At 39.5% G+C, this 21,354-nt stretch overlaps 1 protein-coding gene across 3 annotated transcripts in view; it reads right to left on the bottom strand.

Annotated features, from left to right (window-relative positions):
• CUBN (cubilin) overlaps positions 1–21,354 on the bottom strand; it is a 140,177-nt gene that overhangs the window by 79,323 nt on the left and 39,500 nt on the right. For all 3 annotated transcript variants that reach the window (XM_048951451.1, XM_048951450.1, XM_048951452.1), the window contains 6 exons: positions 19,953–20,139; positions 17,598–17,758; positions 16,894–17,075; positions 15,991–16,147; positions 13,266–13,453; positions 706–865 (listed from right to left, as the gene is read on the bottom strand). In XM_048951451.1, coding sequence (XP_048807408.1) covers positions 706–865; positions 13,266–13,453; positions 15,991–16,147; positions 16,894–17,075; positions 17,598–17,758; positions 19,953–20,139 — 1,035 coding nt within the window. The remainder of the gene's footprint in view (positions 1–705; positions 866–13,265; positions 13,454–15,990; positions 16,148–16,893; positions 17,076–17,597; positions 17,759–19,952; positions 20,140–21,354) is intronic.

The following is a 21,354-nucleotide window of genomic DNA, read 5'->3' as shown; positions in this document are numbered from 1 at the left end:
AAAATAACATCTGAAGCCTAATTTACAAAGAAATTGCAAACATACTTTGCAGTCGTACGATCATTAACAGATTGGTTTATAATTAGCATGTATGCTTGCGATTTAACAAGGCCTGCAACACTCTTTGTGACACACAAACACAAGAGGAAAAAAAAACATCCAAAGCACATCCTGGCCAATGTTATTTCATGCACAGAAAGGAGGGGAGCAGAGTGAAGGGAGAACTGGAAGTGAACACCCTGATCAAAAAAACAGCACCAGTAAAGCAAACCAGAGAAGTCTGCACTGGAAAAACAAATCTACAGAAATCAGGCAAACAGAGTTGAGTGTTTCCCATTAGAAAGCCCAAGTAGCCTGCTAATAGAGTAATATCTCCTTTAATAGTACTATGTCCTTTAATATCTCCCATTAATAGAGTAAATCTCCTTTTCAGCACTGCACTTCTGCAGATGCTCCTCATCCCTGTGACTTTTTCTGCAGATGCAAAGTATTCTGCTACTAGCCTGTGATCGTGTGATCTTCAAAAGGTGTGCATGTGCAGAAACATTCACAGGAAAATTATTGAAGCAATTATAAGGAAATGCGATGCTTTCAATGCTGTAACAGATTATTTCTACTTAGCTGGCAGTGGAGAGGCATAAGCTGAAACTCACCTACCCACGAGTGGAAGAAAACACTTCTGTAGAGGAAGCCTGATTAACTTACCATTAATATGCCACAGCATCTGGAACCCACTTCTAGCTTGCAGTCCATCAGAGTAAAATTCCACATGAAGACTGGTGCCTGTGGTGTTCCCTGCTGGTGGAAGAGACTGTCCACAGAAAGTGCCTATCAGGTTGGACTGTACATCAAGCCCATCATAGAGCTGAAATGAAACAAAGAATACCCAAGTGAGTAAAAACGGCTTCTCAGTTCTTAGTGTACAGGATGGCAAAGAAAGTGATGAAGCTTCTGACACTGGCCACTCTTACAGAGCAACACGAGTGATTTGAATGCAACACTGATCGAAGGTAACCACAATATGTTTTAAAACCTGGCTACACAGTGAGCAAAGTAGGAAGGTTTTCCTGTTTCTGTTTTGGTATGTATTGAGGTTACTGGGGAAGAATGAAACGAACAGCAGGCAGTAAACTGACATAAAAAAAAAAAAAAGGAAGATGTCCTGGGTTCCAATTTGACTATGCATCTAATACTCCCAGTGCCTCCAAACCCTTCAGTGATAACTCATATTATGCCTTTATCTCTTTAATGCACTCAGATGATTTCCCTAAGAAATGATGGAGTATACCAAGCAGCTGGCATCACCAGAGCCTCCTGGAACAGTGATGAAAAACTGAAAACAAAAAGTAAAATGAATCCTCAAAAACCTCAAAGTAAACATTACGCGTGTTTGCTTACTGTGTTATGATCATACAACCAGTGTCCTGCTTTGGAGGAGAAGTGGACTGAACCATGATTTCTGAACTTCCGTACTGCGAAACACTATATATTTTATCTGGAAGTCATGTTGTACAGCACAGCATTCTGACAGTCAGGGTGTTGGCTGATGTAGCCAGCCTAAAACACAGATGAGAATCTCTCCATCCTACTCTTAAAACATTAACACTAAAAAATTTAAAAAGAATCCTGTATTTACATCATTTAAATCTTGAAAACTGAAGTTAGTGATATACTCACACTTAAACAAAAATACTTAAAACATGTTTTGATAGAGTGGGAGTGGGTGCTCAGAGCCTCATCAGTTGTCTCCAAATGCTTTTAAAGGCTCTGTCCTATCCTCTTGGTGTGTCTTTTTCATGTTCAGTAAATCACACTGAACATGTATCTTAGTTCTACACCAAATATTGTAATACTCAGTATCTTTATTCAGAGAGAAAGATATGCAAGGGTTACAAACCTGGTAGAAATTAGATGTAACTATATTGAATTTGACTTATGATATCAGGTTACCAGTGGGTTTACTATTTCTTGTTACGTTACAATGATTCTGATAGTTTAGAATAACAGTCTAGTTCTGAACAGACAGAAACTCTCATGCTTTCTTATCACTTTGTCCCAGTTCTGATCTTCTGTCTCACAGAAGAGCATGCATCCTCCTAACACAATCCAGCAAATTACTGACATGGAAACCATATCTGAACATTCTCAGTGTGAATTTTTTGCATGTTTTCTTTATGAATTTCAACAAAAAAATTTCCTTGTTCTGAAGCCATCGCCATAAAATTCTCCCCATGCAAAGAATTCAAACCTATGAACTCAAGGAAGACAGCCAAGATTTATTTATCTTTGTTTTTTGTTATTCAAATCTCTTTTCCAAATACCTCTAACTAACAACTCCCCTACACTGACTACTGATATTACAGGAGTATGATACTACAGTGAATACTGATTAACCATGCTAGCTACTAATTTTACACATTTTCTAGCACTCACACATGGTAATCAGTAACGAAGCCCTCGACTCTTCTGCTCTCAACGCTGGGCTCGCAGAACTGTCAGAAACCTTGTGCTGAGTTCAGACATAGTTGGAGCCAGAAATCTACTCAAGTGATTTCAAATCCTTGAGCTGACAGTCAAGTTTGAAAATCTTTTTTTTTTAATAAAAAATAAATTGGTTGTAGTTCAGCCAGAAGTTAGGGGCAGGTTGCTGGAATAGTTCTATGGTAATATTCCATGGCTTACTTTATGGCTGGTGAATGTGAATTTTTTTTCCATTTTCAATCTTCTGATATCATGAAATGCCCAGAGCATGAGAAATGTATTGGAACTTGAGAACTGTCTCTGAGTGAAATCAGAAAAGATTTAAAGCTTCTACTTACAGACCAACTTCTGGTAGCTCTCAGAAAGACCTGATTGGATGTGCTAGGGATCAGATACAAAGTTGTCTTAAATATTAGATGGTAAAAAGTTGCATCCATCTGTATTCTTCCCAAATGCAAAGCCTGACAAACAGAGCTGTCCCACACCCAGCATTATAGTTACGACCTTCTTCCAAAGCCACGCTGAGGGCTTCGCACATTCTTTTATGGCTTAAGTTCAGCAAAATGAAATATAGTCAGATCCAATTAGCTTTCTAACAGTACTACTTCCTTCGACAGTCTTGTGGTATATACTACTCATATTTCTATGGCTTCAAGCCATAGAAATCTTACACCAGAAAAACGTGAATGGGGAAGAACGAATCAATGTGGAGATCATGAATCCAAGCTCCAAATGAGAAGCAAAAAGACACGTATGCAATAATCAGCCGTTAGCTTTAGTGGTTCCAATGAAAAAAAAAAAACAAACCAACTGATATAGAACGATGGACTAAGTCATACCCAGAAACTTTCAAATCAAAACAAAAAAGAGCTTTATAAGCCTCCTGTAACTTTGATTTGTCAAGGAACTGTTATTTTTAATCTGATAGCGAACGTCACATTTCTATGTAATTTCCCCTGAAAACAACCAGTGTTTTTTCAAGACACAAATAATGGTTTCTATGGCAATCCCTTCACACAGTGCTGCCCCGTGGTCTGGGTTCAACGCGGTGTTTCACAGGAAACATGAGAGCCTGCCCAGCTGTAACTCATTGAGAGGGGCAGAGCCACCACTGCTAGAATTACAGCACTTTTTTTCAAGCTGTCTTTCACTTATAAATGAAGGGAACAGCTGCGTGGTTTCACAAAGCATTCTGAACTTCTAAAACCACATTTTGCTCTCACAGAAATATCGGCAAGTGAAACCAAAGCTGAACACAGATTTCACAAGCCATGATTTCTCTCTGCATCTCAGAGATAGCGTTTCTCATGTAAGGGCCTACCTTGTCAGCTATGCCACTCTGAACTGCTGCATGTTGAAGACAATTCTTCCCTCATGTGAGGCACAGCACTCCCTCAATCTGTGCAGGATGGTTGCATTTCAGAGCAGTTTGTTGGCCCCTCCAGCAGCACGCTGACTCCAGGAACTGGGGAGCAGGCTCCCAACCAGCTGCTTACTAGGAAGAATTTGCTTGCTTCCTTTCTGCGTGGATATCTGTTTTGTAATTTATTTGCTCAGACCTTCTAGAATCCATCACAAAATCCAAGAGCTTCATAAAGATTTTGGCAGATTATACAGCAAGCAAAATCTGCAAACAATTGCAGCACTGTTTAAGATCCTTAGCATGGCAAAATATGGAAGCTTCCCTTTCCCTGCTCCCTTCATTCAAACAGCTGCCCAGCAGCACAAGTGCTACATCCCATCAGCAGCACCAGGTCTAGGCAGCGCTGAGGTACCTTCAGATGTGTCATTAGGCATAGGTCAACAATTGCTATGCAAAGCTCCTTATTAGGCTGCCCAAGAGCCAGCTGATGCTGAGTGTGTGGGGGAGCTGCCCACACCCTAAGGGCTGAAAGCTGAAGGACTGCCCTGCAGCGAGGTGGCTGATGAAAGCCATCTACTTTGGAGCTGAGCAGCTAGCCTAGGCTGCAGGAAATGCTCAGTGTGGTCAGCTCCCTAAGGAGGCTCCATGGTCACCAGTGGATTACTGGCTTTCTGACTTTTAGCTTGGAAGCACGTCATCAACACCAGCAATGATGTCCTGAAGGCTAGAGCTGCTCACCTCTCTTTGGAGGAGCAAAGCAGCATGAACTACATCAGAGGAGTTCACTGCCAGAACTGAAATAAGGGCTCAAGAGCAGAGCTTACTGAAAAATGGAGCTTGTGCTGCATGGAAAAAAGAAAACAAATGGAAGGACAGAAACTCTGAAGGATTTCATTTGGGCATACACAAAGAGGAAATATTTTGCTAGCCAAAAGCCTCGTCAAGCTTATTTCCTCTTGCAAAGTGACACCGGCAGATCGTAGATCATAGCAGACCGTGGGGCTCCATATACTCACTGATCATAACGGAATACTGGCTTTTCTTAGGGCAAAATTTTAATGTTGCTTTAGATTATTATATTTTTGTCAAAAGGGATATTTTCTTCATCAAAAAATTATTATAAAGGAAAACTTGCAGCCTATTCTGCTGCAGTAAAAATCTACTCAGTAACATTTGTTAGGCACAAGCCCTAATCTTGATCCAGATGGCAGGCTCAAAGGCAAACTTTCAGTTTCACATGAAGGTATAAGCCATCCTATTAATGCCAACAGTTCTCAATTTTATTGTCAATAATTCTATTACTAACAGGTAATTCTATTATATATTGTCAATATTAGTATTGCCAGATGTCATTAATTTGTTGCATAATTGTGAATAATTGCATCAATTATCCTGTCAGTTGGAATCTCGATACACATTGCTCGTAGTCTTAAAAGCTTTTGTACAAGAATTAGCTGCAACAGGTCTGGAGCAGACTTTGCAGAATTCAGGAAAGGGGTTTCCATCTGGGATCAGTCTGGCATGACTACGACTGTCCCACTGACCACAGGGGCACCCAGAGACACGCTCAAGGAGTTGTTCTGTCACATGCTAACATCCCTTTTCTCTCAGAAGTGGGAAACCTGTCGTGGGATTGTTTCAACTGATCTAAATATTACAGGCAGTGATTACAGGTGGCAGCTCTTCGTGCATGGGTAAGTTTTTGAGAAGAAAGTTGAGATGACAGCACAACAAATCTGTTTCCAGAAAAAAAAATGATGTAAAAACCAGACAATATAATCATCATTCAGAAAGAGCACTAAAAGTTAAGAATCAACACAGATAAAAACAATCCATTTCCATGCAGCACATTTCCTTTGAGAAGAAACAGTGTACAAGCTTGAGTGTACAAGCAGGCCTGTCAGCCCGAGAAAAAAGGGAAACTAATGCTGCAAGATGTGGCACATTGCTCTGGCTTGGCACCACAGAAACAGTTTTCACAGAAACAAAGCCAGTTTACAACTTCCAGTGATGTAATATGTGGAGCCTTCTTATTTCTGTACAAACAGGAGAATGACAGAAGGCTATGTTTGCATTTGGATGATAAAAGGTGTTCATAATTACCAGTAGAAAAAAAACCCTTCCTAAGAACTCTTCCTAAATAATGTTTCAATATGACTATTTAAGCATGTTTATGTCCTGGATGACCCTAGATAAAACTCCTTGCTCAACTGCAGGCAACTTCCTTGCCTCCCAGCAGACACCCTTCTTTCACTAATCAACCATTTTCTTCCATAGTATAATAGTTTGAAATTGTGCTTCAGCAGATATAATAAGCACACTGCTTAATCACTTTGGGATTGAGCTAATACATGAAAACATGTAAATGTCTAGTTTTATGAGAGTAAGAGTTGTATCTATGTTTTCTCTTGTGACTTGAGCCTGAAGTACACAGAGCCCTTTGAAAATTTCAGGCAGGGTTAAATTCCACATTGCACTGCAGTGACATTTTTGAAAGAAATTGTCACCTCTTACATTACTGTTTTCTACCTCCTCAGAAGGAACAAAAATTTCTAACTGCAGGCAAATCTGCTTATTTCCATCTTTCTAAGAAATACTTATTTTCATATCATTTGCAGAAATAACAACTATCGTCAACAAGGCTTTGAGCTTCTTATAAGAATGGAAGAAATGTAGGGTGCTTCTTGGGATGAAATTGTAAAACTGGTCTAGATATCATAGAAGGAAGCAATTGCAGTTTGAGAAAGGAATGCCTAGGAGACGCACAGCCAATCAGTCAAACCCAAGACCTGCACTTTAGACTTCATTTGTTCAGCATGATATTTCAAATCCTAAAGCCTGTGCTAGGCAAGCACCTCATCCCTACTGCCATGCTGGCTGGACAGAGAGGCCCCAGTGAGCTGCAGTGGGGCAGTCCTGCAGCCTCACTGAGCACACGGGATGAGCCAAAACATAGCAGTGCCTTGCTGACCCCAGGCTGCTCAGGGTCAGTGCCCATGTTGCAGTGGGACTACAAATGCCTGGTCACAAGGCTATGGCTATTTTGATCCTGTGTCTGCTTTCCTCAATAGCTTAGAAGTCAGGAAGGTTCCCCTGCAGTGAAAAGTCACCCATGGTGTGGGCAGGGCACTGCTACAGAGCTTGGGACATAGAAAAGCCCAGGCGGATTGGCAGAATGATCCTCACATGCTTTGCTAACCTACATGAATCAAACTATCAGCACAAGCAGCAGCATCATGCTGACACAGCCAGAGGAAGAGACCCTCTCTGGGAATCCCCATTTCAGAAAATCTGCATCATGTGTAACTACGGCAGTGGAGAAAAGTTGCAAACGAAGATGCAGAAAAAGAGAAATGCTCCTTCCCATTATACTTAAAAAAACAAAACAAAACAAAACAAACAAACAAAACCCAACCAAAAAAAAAAAACCACCACCACCTACTTATGGGAACAGATATAAGGAAAGGGAGAAGACCTTGCCCAGAGTCTAGTCGGTTTTTTCCTCACTTGTCTGGGTGCTTCCCGTGGTGAGGCAAAGCTTTGACCAGGCCAGGTGGGGTTTCTTCTGCCACCATGTCACTTTGTATCATGATGTTTGTGCTCAGGGGGATAAGCCCCTTCACTGCACTGATAGCCTTGCTCACTGGCCAGGCTTTCTAGCAAAATTTGGAGGACAAGGGTTGAACAGAAGAGACGAGAATCCAGAAGCAATGAGATGAGTCCCAGGTGCCATTTTCCCAGCAAGGGGCATCAGCTGCAAGTGCTAGTATTTCACAGTCACTCTACTGTACAGCACTTCTTCCTGAAGTTTACAGGCCATGTCACATTGCTCTGAGCTGGCAGGGTGTGGAGAGCAGAGCCCATGAATCTGACTCATTTTGTGAGGCCCAGAGCAGGGTTTCTGCTCCTTCCTGTGCCACTCGTGCTTCTTGTCATCTGAGGCTCCTACAGGCATCATGCAACCCTTTCAACACTGACAAATTTAGCAGCCTTGCTGGGTTGGGGTGGTTTTTTGGTTTTGTTTTTTTTTTTTTCCTCCTATCTGCTTCTCAGTAACCTTTCAAGCAGCTGAGCCAAATAGTACTTCAATTCTTGCAACACAGGCAAATAGGAAAACAAAAATCTTCCTCAGTCCTGAGCCAGTCTTGTACATGGCAAGCAGCTTTTCAGCCCTGCATTCTCCTTTTCATGACTGTCCAGTGAAAATAAGTGCAAGGGCTAGGATTTCCCTGTGCACCAGTGGTGAGCCCTGCCACAGAGACCTGACAACTGTCACTTTCACCCTAATTATCTCACACTGAAAAATGTTTGGTGGAAGCTTACAGACCCCTGAAGGAACTCTGGAAAAGGGCTGGCCTGCTGCCAGCTTGCATGGTTATGCATTAATGGATATCACTGCTAGCTGGCCAGCAGGCTGTAATTTGATGTCTGCATACAGAGCCTGGATGAGTATATTTAATATATCGTCTGCTTCCCCAGGGTGATGTACTACCGGTGACATTTTGTAAATCAATGCATGGCCACAAGCAATGCCACTCTCTGTGCTTGGAGAATTCCTGCAGCACTTTGAAAAGACACAGTCATAAATGTAATAATGATCATCTCCTAATATGGTTTAAGTATATTTACTAATTTACTAACAAGTAAAGAAGAGAGCAAAACTAGATAAGAGTAAGCTTTTTTTTCCCCCCCCCCTCCACGATAAGTCAATAACAAAAGAGGATGACCAACTGAACACAAGCAGCAATTATCTAATACATTACTCCCAGATGGAGAAAAAGGATGTTATGGCACATCCTTGGAATGCTGCTGTAGTTTAAAGAAGAAAAAAAAAAACAAGGACACATCCTGTTACCACCAGAAGGAAATGAAGTAGTCGTCAGGAGCAGATGCCATGTTAATTACTGTACTCATTTGATAATATCTATATCTAAAGGATGCAATGGTATTTTAACCACTCAAGGCTAATCACTCCAGACTGCTTAAGTGGACTGGCAGTGAAGAAGCATGGAAGCACTTTATTCCAAAGAGGAATAATGTCCTGCCCTGCATCAGAAGAAAGGCCACTATGGTTATCAGGCAGACAGTTGTCCCATAAGATGTGTTTTTGCATTAATTCAACAATAATTCCTTTGGGTTAATGGTAATTCCATCCTCATCATATACTAATGTGCTGCACAAGCCAAAGGGCTGAGAATTAGACAGCTCTGAAACTTGTCTTGCCACACAACATTTTACTGTCTGCTTATCAGGCTGGTGGCATCTTACATAAGAATGGGCAAAGCCTTCCCCGTGCTTATAAAAGCAGATACCTAACAGACTGGTCTTCCAGGGAAGGTTTCATGTTGTGAGCAGAAGAACCTAGAGGGAAGTTGTCAGTGACAGACTGGAAAATTGGTGGTTTTGAAATATTTTCCTTGAGTAAGAAGGGAATAAATTTCAATCCTACTGCAAAACTCTGACCTTCAGGCAGTAACATTACTATCTTCTTATTTATAAAATAGATTTGTTTCTTTGGAGATTATGTTCTATCGTATTAAATAAGAAGGTAATTCATCATTAAAGATGGAGGGGCAAAATGTATGCTTGTTCAGTTAATAACCTGGTGAGCGTAAAGGAAGGAATGACATTTCTGTATCATTTTCTGCAATATCTCACTGACTTCAGCTTGATGACTCCACTAGAAAGACTAATGTTAGGTTATTAAGCCAAGCCACAGAATGCAATGTAATTTAAAGAGCATCCAATCTAATTACAGTTAGTCCAACATCACAAAGAAATAGTCTTCTATTCAACATGCCTTGTATCTTATCATTGCCACTTATGCAAAGTCTTTGTCACAAGCAATTCATCATCTATTCTTGAAATTTCACTATAAGGTTCTTTACAAAATCCTAGGCCTCCTGTGAGCATTACCAGCCATGTGCCAACATCCTCTGACAGGCCATGATACATAGCCCACTGCTCAGTTGTTGAGAAAATGCTATAAGCAACCATTACCAAAGTCTGCAGTTTAGCCTCTCTCCTCGATTTCTGGCACCTAAGAACAAGGGCAGAAAATTGTCACCAAGTTGGAAGGACACGGCTTGCTCCTTCCTACCTGGTGCAGGCATAAATCCACGCATGTGCTGCGGCAGTGGCAATGCAGGCCTGGCCCAGGCTCCCTGCCAAAAAGAAATGCTGCCCACCATGAGTGATGCCGGCCAGCAGCTGCTGAAGGCAGGCTGGCTCACAAGAAGCATCCCATGATTAAAGGAGTACGGGAAATAGGTAATGCAACACATGGCTGATTTCTCAATGCACTGCTCTGACTGCATTTCACTCTGGAATACCAGACATCTTTTGGAAGTCCATCTCGTTCTTCACCTCTTATTTGAAGCAGTTATTTGCTCTATGTGATGATAACATCTTTGGTAACTGCCAGCCACTAGGAATATCTGTGTGTCAGAACTTTTGGTTTTGTCATTTTTCTACAAATTTAATTTCTGACTCATATGTGGACTAAGCCAGGGAGCAAAGAGCATATGATTGTCTCCTATGTGCATCAGAGTGAATTAATCATGAGGCAAAACACTCTTCTCTTATAGTGCATGTGGGTATGGGTCAGAAGCATAAGCCACAACTAAATGCAAACCCTTTTCCAGGGTGGAGATTGGGACCAACCCACACTGTCTGGGCCAGGAGAACCAGGAATGCATCTTTTCCTACCAAGCACCATAATTTTTGCCTTCAGAACTTAGAAAGGTTTCAAAAAATTGGAGTTCTAGTTGATACACTAATGATGTCATAAAAATAAGTCCACATGCATTAAACCTTTTTTTCCCCACTGACTTAAAAGCAGGTTTGCTCTTTGTTTTCTTTTGCAACTGCCATTCCTTGATTGTACTCTGTTCAGGCAGGTCAATTCTCTGCAGCATTTCATCTTGTCTTCTTGTATCACTCATTTCTTTCCCTTAATTCCTTTGCCACCACATCCAACACAACAGCTTGCCCTTGTCCTTCCAGTCACTAACCTCCTCGCAAATATTAGCAGATGTCACTGCTGCCAGCCATGGTTCACCAGGTTGTTACTGCTGGGGCTAAGAAGCAGGTATAGGGTGTTGCTACCTACTGTGAAGGGTTGGGGTGGAAAGGGAGGTGGGAAAAGAGATACCTGAAAAGCCCTCAAGGAAAGAGAGCACCTGATCAGCACTCAGTTCTGTGAGTGGAGCAAAATGAAAACTGCCTGAGCAGAAGCTTACAATTTCCTCCAAGAAAAGGGTGAAAGGCTCTGGTTCAGACACCACCCACTTGGACCGCAGGGAACAGATTATACCTCTGTTTCCCCAGTGTTCCAGTCAGAGAATCAGATCTTTTCCCTCTTAGGCCTCTTTGCAATAAACAAATTTCAAAACTAGCATGTGGCAGAAAAGTAATTTTATCTCAGCCAAACAGCTATGAGTTTACTGGGATTTTTTATTAACTTTTTTTTTTTCTAATTTGTAGCAGTGTCAGATTCTGTATGGATTTCAGACAGAGAAGTCCTAAATATCTGCAGACTGCTGAGAAAGTCAGCTGCACATTTATTCCAGATGATTTCCCCCTTTCCCCTATACCACAGAGTACTCCCACAGCCTTTTGCAACACAGGGTGAGAGCAAATACCATTCAGTCCCCTGGCTGGTTCAACCTTGTTCTCCTTTTTTTTTTTTTTTTTTTTTTTTTTAAACACTATAGCACATATTTGTCCAGCACGCAAGAACCAAATGAGAACATTTTTCCAAGTAGTATTTCTTAATGGCATTTGGAGAAGGACTCCTGCAAATAATGTGATATGAATTGCAAATTAAAGCTTTCTTAACACTCTTCCATGACTGCTTTCCCCTTGAGTTTTCCCCTTTATACCTCTTTGTCTGTATTTTCTTTGATTGGAAACGATGAAGAATTGTTAGAACAAAGAAGTACAAGTACTTTTCTGCTCTCCGTCTACTCCCTCCGATATGTTTTATTTCTGTTCTTTTAAGTGCTTTGGATCAGGTCCTTGCCTCTGGCACTATTCCTCCAGTCTTGACTTACATCTAGAATAGTGTCTTCTGGCAAGGCCATTGCTCTTCACTGGATGGCTACTGTGTACAGGGCTCCTGCCTTTCACGGTTCAAGGGCTTAGGCATCTGGAGACTAGCACTGTCCTCTCCATTTGGCTCCACTTTTTCATTTTCGCTCGCAAAATTGAGCCATAGTTTAACTTCTGCTAGCTCTCAGTATAAATACAGTGCTCCCTTGTTTATTTTCTTTGTATGACTATTATTTCTTTCAATTCCTGGCCAAAACCAGAATAAATCTGGAAGAACACCACTTTTTTTTGCCAGTTTGTTACTGATTTCTGAGCTGTGAAAGCTGGCATACAGAGGCATGGGGAGTGAAGGAAGAAGTCTAGAGGGAGTACATTAGCCCAACACCAGGGCTGTTGTTTGGCCTGCTGCAACAGTCCAGGGTACTAAGTAACTCCATAAATGTGGGCACTGTTCCTTTTCCTGTCCTTGGCTGTAAGTAGCCTCCTCTAACACGTCTCTACATTTCAATTCCTCTTGTGCAAAACCTAAGTAGAGCACAGGGATTGTGTGCTGGCATCCTGTACAAGGGTAGGATCTGAATAATTGATTATTTCAGCAAACACCAAAATTGTAAGCAGATTATAACCCTCCGTGATAATGGCTACTCCATTTCTCTTGTATGAAGTACAGTACTTCGAGAAATATCTTTTTAGTTGTCCTAGAAATATTATAGGAACTGAAAATAAAAGTCACTTGGCTTCAGCTTGACTGGATTGTTTCATTTAGCTAAAACTTATTTTTTGTAAGTTCAATTCCTTTCAGGACCTTTAAAGCAAGACAGTAACTATGAAAAGACAAATATATACAGGAGACAGAAAAACTCCCTTTTAAAAACTATAGAAATAAAACACTTTAAAACTTCTGAACATTGCCCACTACTTTTCAGATAAAACCAAGAAAAAAAAAAACTGGGCCCATTGTCTTTTTGTCATCATTCTACTCATCTCAGAATTTCTTCCACTTGTTTACATAAGTCATGCCATATTACTTTAGCCATGTAAAATGGTGCACCTTATCTAAGGTGATACTATTTAGACCCTCTGTAGCAAATCTAGGCACTTGCACAGTGAAGCATCCTCCGTGTTGCAGGCATCTGTCTCAAGGTAGGATGAATTAATCTCTGTCAGTGCTTACCTGCCTCCTCAGAGGAAACAGGGAGAAAACATTTGGACTACACAATTGGGCTTTAATGTCTAAATTTCAGTAGGATAAATTTACTCCAATCTTACGCATCTTTCTTGGTGTTGGTGGTTTGTTTGTTTTTTGTTGTTGTTGCTGTTGTTGTTGTTGTTTTTCTTTTATTCTTGTTTCTAGAATCTGAGTACATACCTTCAAGTAGTCACGGTCACAGTTAGGTCTATCTTCTACATCAAAGGCTGTGAAGCTATAGCTGAGTGTATTCCCCTTTGTGGCTTGAATAGTCCAGCTGCAGTGCTCCGTCAATGGGTAATTATTTGGAAAATTTAAACTTTCCAATACACCATAGCTTCGGTTAACAGTGAGCACTTCGTGGCAAACTAAAAAAAAAAAAAAAAAGTGATAAATTATATTTGCAGCATCTGAAAACAAACAAGTACTTGAAATTACTGATACCACTACAGTGTAAGAAGTATTTTTATTCAGAGATTAGAGAGAAGATAACAGACAAAAAGGGAGTTGTTACCTATTGAAGGACGTACTATATCTGATCTGAGAGAAGAAAAAAAAAAAAGACCTTCCAAACTTGAATTTTTCATCTCTGCTATGGTTTTTCTTCCTGATGTTTGCAGACACATCCACCAATTTTTGTACTGTAGTAAAGATTTCTGGGGGGCCTGCTTTCTTAAGTTCTAAATGCATGGTTCCAATGCATGGTTTCTTGCATTATTATTATTTTAACTAATGATCTAAATTTGCCTCATCATTTTGAAACAGTTTTGAGGAACGGTGCTCAACAAAGTTTGCCTGATAACTTAAAATGGTTTATTTTAGCAAACTAGAAGAAAAAACAAGAATCCAATTGCTAAATCAGCAAATGGAAACTATAGTGCTTATATTGGATTTGCTAGCCCCAGGAATATGAAGTGGGTATGAAAGTCTTTCAAAAGTTGTGATTTTAATTTCAAGTCATACAATAACAGCCGAGCAGAAAAACTGGGCACACACCTGGAATAATGAGCTTTCCTTGAAAGGCAGAAAAAAGAAAAAATGAACTATGCTAGACAAAAAGTGGAATGACAGCTATGGCACTGGGTCAGTGAGCTTTGTCTTCCTGAACCCAACTTCCACTGAAGACAGAAAACGTCAACATGAGCGATCTGTCATCTTAAGACAGTATACAGCGTGAGCTGGGAGCAGACCAGAGTGATGTGCAGAGATGTGGGCAGGAGGCAGGATAGGCTGCTTGCCTTGCACAGCAAATCTGCAGTGTTTGAACAACAGAAATAGCTGAGATTCACTTGCAAGAATCTTCTATTGTCTGTCAAAGGGAATAATACACCTACCTTCTGCACATTTTTTTGATTCTTTCCAAGTGATTTACAGAGCAGTAAGGTCTGTGTTTTTAAGAGTTCAAAACCTCCAGAATGCAGCTGAGGGTCAGGACCCTGTAGAAAGGGACTTTTCTGCAAGCTACACTGAGGCATATAACTATTTGAAAGGACAGGATGAAAAGCATGAAATGGATTTTGAAGAATGTAAGATAAGCAAAAGCTGTTACCCCCTGCCATCGTGATTTTATTAGAAATATATCTGGCACAAAGGTGCTTTTGTATGTTAACTTTTGATACTGAGTTTTCCTTTGCAATGTTTTCCAATTCATCACTGCCTTTCTTTCATGTACACATAAATGCATCTGGCATAAAAACATTCTTATTTTACACTGTTACTTCCTACATAATTTTAGCTTTTGGGCAAGCTATTGAAAGCTTTCTTGGGTGCATGTGCATCGTCAGGAATTAAATAAGAATGTGAAGTGTGGATCACACATCTGATAGCTCAACTCCTGTATCTAAATGCTTTGTAAGTGCTCTGTTTAATTATTTATAGAGCAGAAAAAGAACCCTTTTCTAATACATTATCTTGATTTTGAAGTCTGAAAATTACATGGTAGATTAATCTGTGTTATCTTTAAGGACTTAAGACGACAACACTCCTTCACCCTTCTAATTATGTGTTCCATGTGGTGAACAGCTATAGAGGTTTTTTTGTAATGCATTTACTACTGCCCAACAGGGGACAACAATGTCTAAAAACCTACAGCAATTTCTAATAGTTGAGCATGGCATATTTAGAGTACCCAAAGATGTCTGTAACTCATTTTGTATAAGGAGAAATTCCTTACCCTCCAAAGTATATCTTAACCTATAATGCATAATGGGGAAAGTAAATATTGGGAAAATACCTGATGCTATAACTAAAAATAGAATAACTATAATTCCTTGTGTATCTCTCTGTATTTTTTATTTTGTTTTGTCAAATGTTATTCTTCCAACATTGCTGGGGCAGAACTATTCTTACACTCACCCTTCTATAAAGAAAAACGTGACCCCTACCCCATAATATAAAACAAAAATGAATTTTTTGAAGTGTTCCCGGTCACCTAAATCATCCTAAACAGCCTTAATGATCCCTGAGAACTAAAGATAACTCCATTATCTTTTGCCATCCTAATTCACAGCAGCCCAAAGGGCAGAGAAGCCTACTCTATCTGCCTTTTCAGTTGAGAGATCATGAGGCTGAGCAGACAGGTGAACAAGAACAGTCCAATCCACACTGTTGGGGACTTTCAACACCAGGTATTCTGAGTGACTCTGGAGCAGAAAGTGCCATTGGTGCAAGTAATAGAAGAAAGCTGAAGTGGAGACCCTGCTGCTATGAAATTATCTCTATGATGGGCAGGTTTTAGTTTTCTGGCTTTTGTGTCTGGATCAGGCTAAGGAATCTGGGTCAATAATAGGCTCTATTGCTTTGTTCTCTGCTAATGAATAAGTGAGATCATGGGCTGGAAGATGGTGTTTCAGGGAAAAACTAAACTATAGAAACATGTTCTTTTCATCATCTTTTGCTTACTTACCTTGTTTGTAGTTAGCTAAAAAACCTCCACCATGCACACTGCTATCTGTCCTCAGTTTTATATACACACTGTCTCCACTTGAATTGATGAGCTGTGGTATCTGATTCCCACAAAATTTACCAAGTTGTTTCGCATTGCTGCTGTTGCCATCATATATCTTCATGGAAAGAATAAAAGGAAGATGAAAGGAGCATAAAATTTAAAATCAGGCAGAAAAGCATGTCAGTTCCCCCATAATACATAATTTTGATGATTCTGCTGTTTGTTACAGAATTTGAAAAACTAGAACTGCTTCAGCTTTGACAGCACAATGCTAAATACTGAATTTTTATAAAGCTGATAGCATGACAAATCCCAGTAATTTCTCCTGCCAAGTGTCTGCTCGGGGAATAGCTTCTAGGTTTACAAGAGGTTAAATATTATTTTTCCTCAGAAAAAGCCTGACAGGCGTTTCACAAGCAAGCAAATCAGTGCAAAAAACAGGAAGCTAGTAATCAAGTACTGGTGAGTTTAAAGGGACTTACTCATTGAGAGGGTAAGAGTGTACTCTAATTATAATTAAAATAATCCAATAATGATAATTCAAATAATCTACTTAACAATTTGAATATGGAATTTGGGATTAGCAATAGAGTTACTACAATTGTGATTGTCTTACGTAGTTTACTAGGAAAGATCACAAAGTACTTGGTCCAAAATACAGTTAATTTAACAGATATAGACATATTCACATTTAAGTGGCCTATCTAGACACAAATGCTTTTCTTCCCTTTGCACACCACTGCCTATTCTGGATCTGTTCACACAAAAACATTTGAAAAATAAGACCATGTGTTTTCTCTTGCCCTTGCATTCATCATATTTAGCTGCCTCCTGTAGAGCAAAGGTTCATGGTATGCATACCGCAAGGTAATCAAAGTTGCACTTTGGGTGATACTCTAGATGAAATTGTTCAAACTGGATTTCAAACGGGGTTCCTTGGCTTCCTCTGAGCAACCAGTAGCACTCTGAACTGTGATAATATGGCATAGGGTAGTTGGGAGACATGAAGATACCAGAACTTGCTGTCAAAGTCCCACCACAACCTGAAAGTGGCAAAGAAACCAAACCAACATTTAACATTGAGAACACCAGAGATTTAGACATGACGTGAGATTCACACTACTGACTTTTTTCACATGCCCTAATCTTAAGTGATAAACCAAAAATCTGCATTAAGTCAACACTGTTGAAAGTGGAAAAGAGCCCAAAGCACCTAGAAATATTAATTATCTAATGTGAAGACTGCTCTTGTTTTAAGTTACTTTTCAAACAAAAACCTCTCTGTTGCATTTTTACTTACACACAAATGAAAGCTGATGCTACATTAGGAGGGAATATTAGCAGGGAATATTACTAGGGAATAGTAAGTATATCCTTCCCTTCAAGGAACAACAAAGTGATCTTCTTGGTCTGAAGAACCTGAATATGTGTTGTTATGTAATTAGCAGAGACATACAAGGATGAGAGGTAGAAAAGACGTGCAAAAAAAAAAAAAAAAAAAAAAAAAGATTAAGATAAAAAATGAGACAAGTAAAAGGGCTTTATACGTGATATACTCATTGTACCTGCTGATGTACCGTCCCATTCTGCTGAAAACCCCTCTCTTGTGCCAAATATATCACTTACAAACTTGATCCACAGCTTGTTACCATGAGATATTATATCCGGAGGCAGCTCTGTACCACAGTATTTTCCAAGATAAGGAGATGTTTCATAACCTCCATCTCTAGAATGATAGAGAAGAAAAGCTATGTGTCAACCAGAGAAAACATGAGAAATACCAACAATGCAGAAAATTTTGGGATTCTTTCAGGTTTAGGAAAGACTAATCCTGGTTCTTCATCTTCCATGGAAAAAACAGCTACCAAATACTGTCACCTGTGTTAAGAGGTCCTACCACAAGCACCTCCTTGTTGGGTATCTCCAGCATGTCCATCCAGCACTGACACTGACAGACTTAAATATTTCAGTTGTATTCAATGCTGCTGCATTCAATATTGCTTCAACTAAAGGTAAACTTCTAATCTGATGTAAAAACTGTATTCTCATTTCTCACTCCCCAGCTCAGTACAAAAACATGAGATTGCTTACTTTAAAAAAGGATATTTATTTCTCACTGCACAAATGGGAATTCATCTCTCAGGCCTCCTATGATGCATATTTTGAAAGATGCAGTCATAGTTGTTTCTACAAGATGATTAATTCCATCTAGCCTTTCAATTAAGTACTGTTTGCAGCAATATTTTACTATAATTGGGATGCAAATCCTACATTCTGTTGTCTGGCACATATCTCGTAGAAATAAAAAAAGATGGTAGCAGTCTGCTTACCAATTGTGTTTTAATCTTAGCATCAAGATAATATAGTTTCACATTAAGCAATAATGTTACAAATACCCTTGTAGGTCATTAGAATAATAAGTATATTTATACTTACATACTGGTGGTATCTTGATATATTTTTTTAACTAGACAGTAATGCTTTCAAGGTTTATCTTGGCTTTTGGGATAAGTTTCTACTTAGATCTTGCCACTCTCAAAGGCCTGATTTCTTGTCAGCCTCCCAGATTAAACAGCTTGCTGCCGTCTCAGGTTGCTAGCAGTTAAGAACTGTGCCAGAATCTCCTCTGGCTTGCATCTATGCCCTTGTAGCTATGGTCAAATGAACATTTTCTTAGTTAACTGAATGCAGTTTGTTAGAGGACACCTCAGGACAAGAAACCAGAGTGACACTCAACTAAGACTGATCTAGCTACCTCATATAAGGGTATCAGGTTTGATGAAGCATCTTGTGGAAATCCAGTTATGACAGCAGCAATGTTCTGAGCTACACTGGGAGATGTTCTAGGCATATGTGAAAGCCTAATAAATGCTACTGAGCTCTTCACAGTCTCATCAGAGTTAGTTCTCTGCAATACACGAATATCTTTTTCAGTTTTTCTCCTCAAAAACAGAGAAAACAACTATCATAAATCAGGTCAACCCAAAATTAAGGTTGTAACTCTTTAAGTTAGATTAAGTTTAGTCTCTTACTGATGGCTTTAAGATGAAAGAATGAGACACTTGGAACGTAGTGAAAAATTCTTTCAGTTTTTCAGAACTTTCTCTACCTTGTGTGTACATCTGGAAACAACCAACTAATTCAGCAGGAATTCAAAATCTTAATCCAACTGATTCTGCAATTTCAGATAGCAGACCTTTTTTTTTTTTCTCCAAAAAACAGAAGAACTTAGAGGAAAAATCCATACAGAATATTTGGTGTAATGTGCAGAATTAGTTTAATCGTGATGCTCATTGAGCTCATGAACACTCGTGGCACACCCCATGCAAACAACCAGAGAGGCTTAGGACAGAGAAATAGGTACACTGGCACTTCAAAGTGCAGATCCCACACAGCAGCTTACCACTTGGTGCAGCTGTGTTTTAAGCATGCACTTGGCCTTCCTGCAATTATTACTTTATCCTGCTCAGTCTTCTAAAATTTTAAAGGAATCACCATGCTTGCATCCTAAGTTTACTGGTGATACCAGTAGAGCCAAATATCACAGATTTTGCACATGTTCTTATTGCTACATCACAGAAAGATGCTTGTTAAAGACTATAAATATAAAACAGAAAATCTTACAAAACAGGCAATGAAACTCTCTATTTCTGCTCTGAGGGACTCAATACACACAGCATACAGCTGTACAGTCCACACACTCTACTTGCCCTGAGAAACAGAATTTGCTAGGTAGGAAAATGGTCAGTGGAGTAACACGGAGGGAAAAAAAAGCATTTAAAATTCTCTGATAAGTCTTTTTTTCCCACTTTGACAGCACAGGCATGTAGTTGAAGCTATAGTTTCCAAACATGCTTAAGTGGAATTGGATAATTTTTGTGGCTATCAGTAATAAGAACAACATAAATAATTTGGCTTGCCTGATTTCTATATAATCCTCTGTACAGCGTAAATTCCCTTCCAGAGTGAAGTTGGTGAAGCGCAGCACAATCTGTCTGTTTATTCCCACTGTGATGGTGTAGATGCACTCTATCTGGACAGGGTAGTTATCTGGATAGTTCGGAGATGTTAGCACACCAGTTTCAGTATCGTAGTTGTGTGAGCACACTTCAAAAAGAACGGAAACAAGTATGAACGAGCTTGTTTTCTGTGCTAAATTAACAGGAAATTTCTATTTCTAACAGATAGGTATAGAAGCCAACATCCTTTCCATTGTAATTTATCTTGCATACATCACACTGTTGAATGTAATCAAAATTTCAATTCAATTTCAAACAGAACTCAGATTTTTCATGGACTTTCTTATATTTGACTTTTTACCAGAACTCTGGGCCTGTTACAGGTAGGCAATGTCAGAGTCATTCCAGCTGAGTAAGCTAGATTTGACCTAAAACCCAGGTAAGCAGAAAAGGAAAGTGAAAGCAGTCTCTAGCTACATTCTACAGAATGGTTTATGAGACTTATTTTGGAGAGAAAAACTGCATGCATTAGAGAATCTTCATGTTGATACTTCACCTAGATAAACAGGAATAAGCCAAGAAATCAAATGAAAACAGGTAAGAGAGAAGTTAGGAAGATGGTGGGGAATCAGATCAGCAGGCAAGAGGAATTAGAAAAGCTTAACTTATTTATCCTAGCAAGTAAAGGATAGGAGAACAGAGAAAAACATCAAGAGGCATGAAGTACAAGAAAAACATAGAATCATACATAACACTCTCTGAATGACATCACAAGCTCCAAAGTTAATAACTGTTTGTGAATACAGACACACAGAAATTAGGAGGCAGTACACTACCAACCTAACACAAAACTGGGGGAAGTTCACTATTTCTTTCTATTAGGATATTTTTTGATTAATTTAATAAAGAAAGGAATCACACTGTAGTTTTGTTTTTTTTTGGGGGGGGGGGGGGAGGGGAGGGGGGAAGGGTTTAAGTTATAGATTGAATTTGAAAACCCTGCAGTCTCATTCTGTTCCTCTGATCCAGACCCCACAGGTTGCAAATATAAGACATATTTTCAAATGGTCAGGTTCAGATGGAATATAAAGTACAACAAAAAGTGAGCAGAATATTATGATTCACTTTATACTAATTTGAATCACAGATCTCTGAAACCTGTCTTCTAACATAGTACAGCAGTGTAGCAATACTTTTAAATAATACTTCTGTATGCATAGCAGTTGAAGGGCTGAAGTAGAAGCTAAAGCCTTCCACATCTGAGGTTGGTCATTTCCACAACCGTTCTCTATCCTTTCTAACTAGTAAAACACTTTTGCTTTTTCTGATATTGAAAATAAAGAGTAGAAGGGATGAAAAAAAT

The sequence above is a fragment of the Lagopus muta genome, chromosome 7 (assembly GCF_023343835.1).
Source record: "Lagopus muta isolate bLagMut1 chromosome 7, bLagMut1 primary, whole genome shotgun sequence".
NCBI lineage: Eukaryota > Metazoa > Chordata > Aves > Galliformes > Phasianidae > Lagopus > Lagopus muta.
The sequence above is the reverse complement of the archived record's forward strand: the minus strand, read 5'-3'. Positions and strand labels throughout refer to the sequence as shown.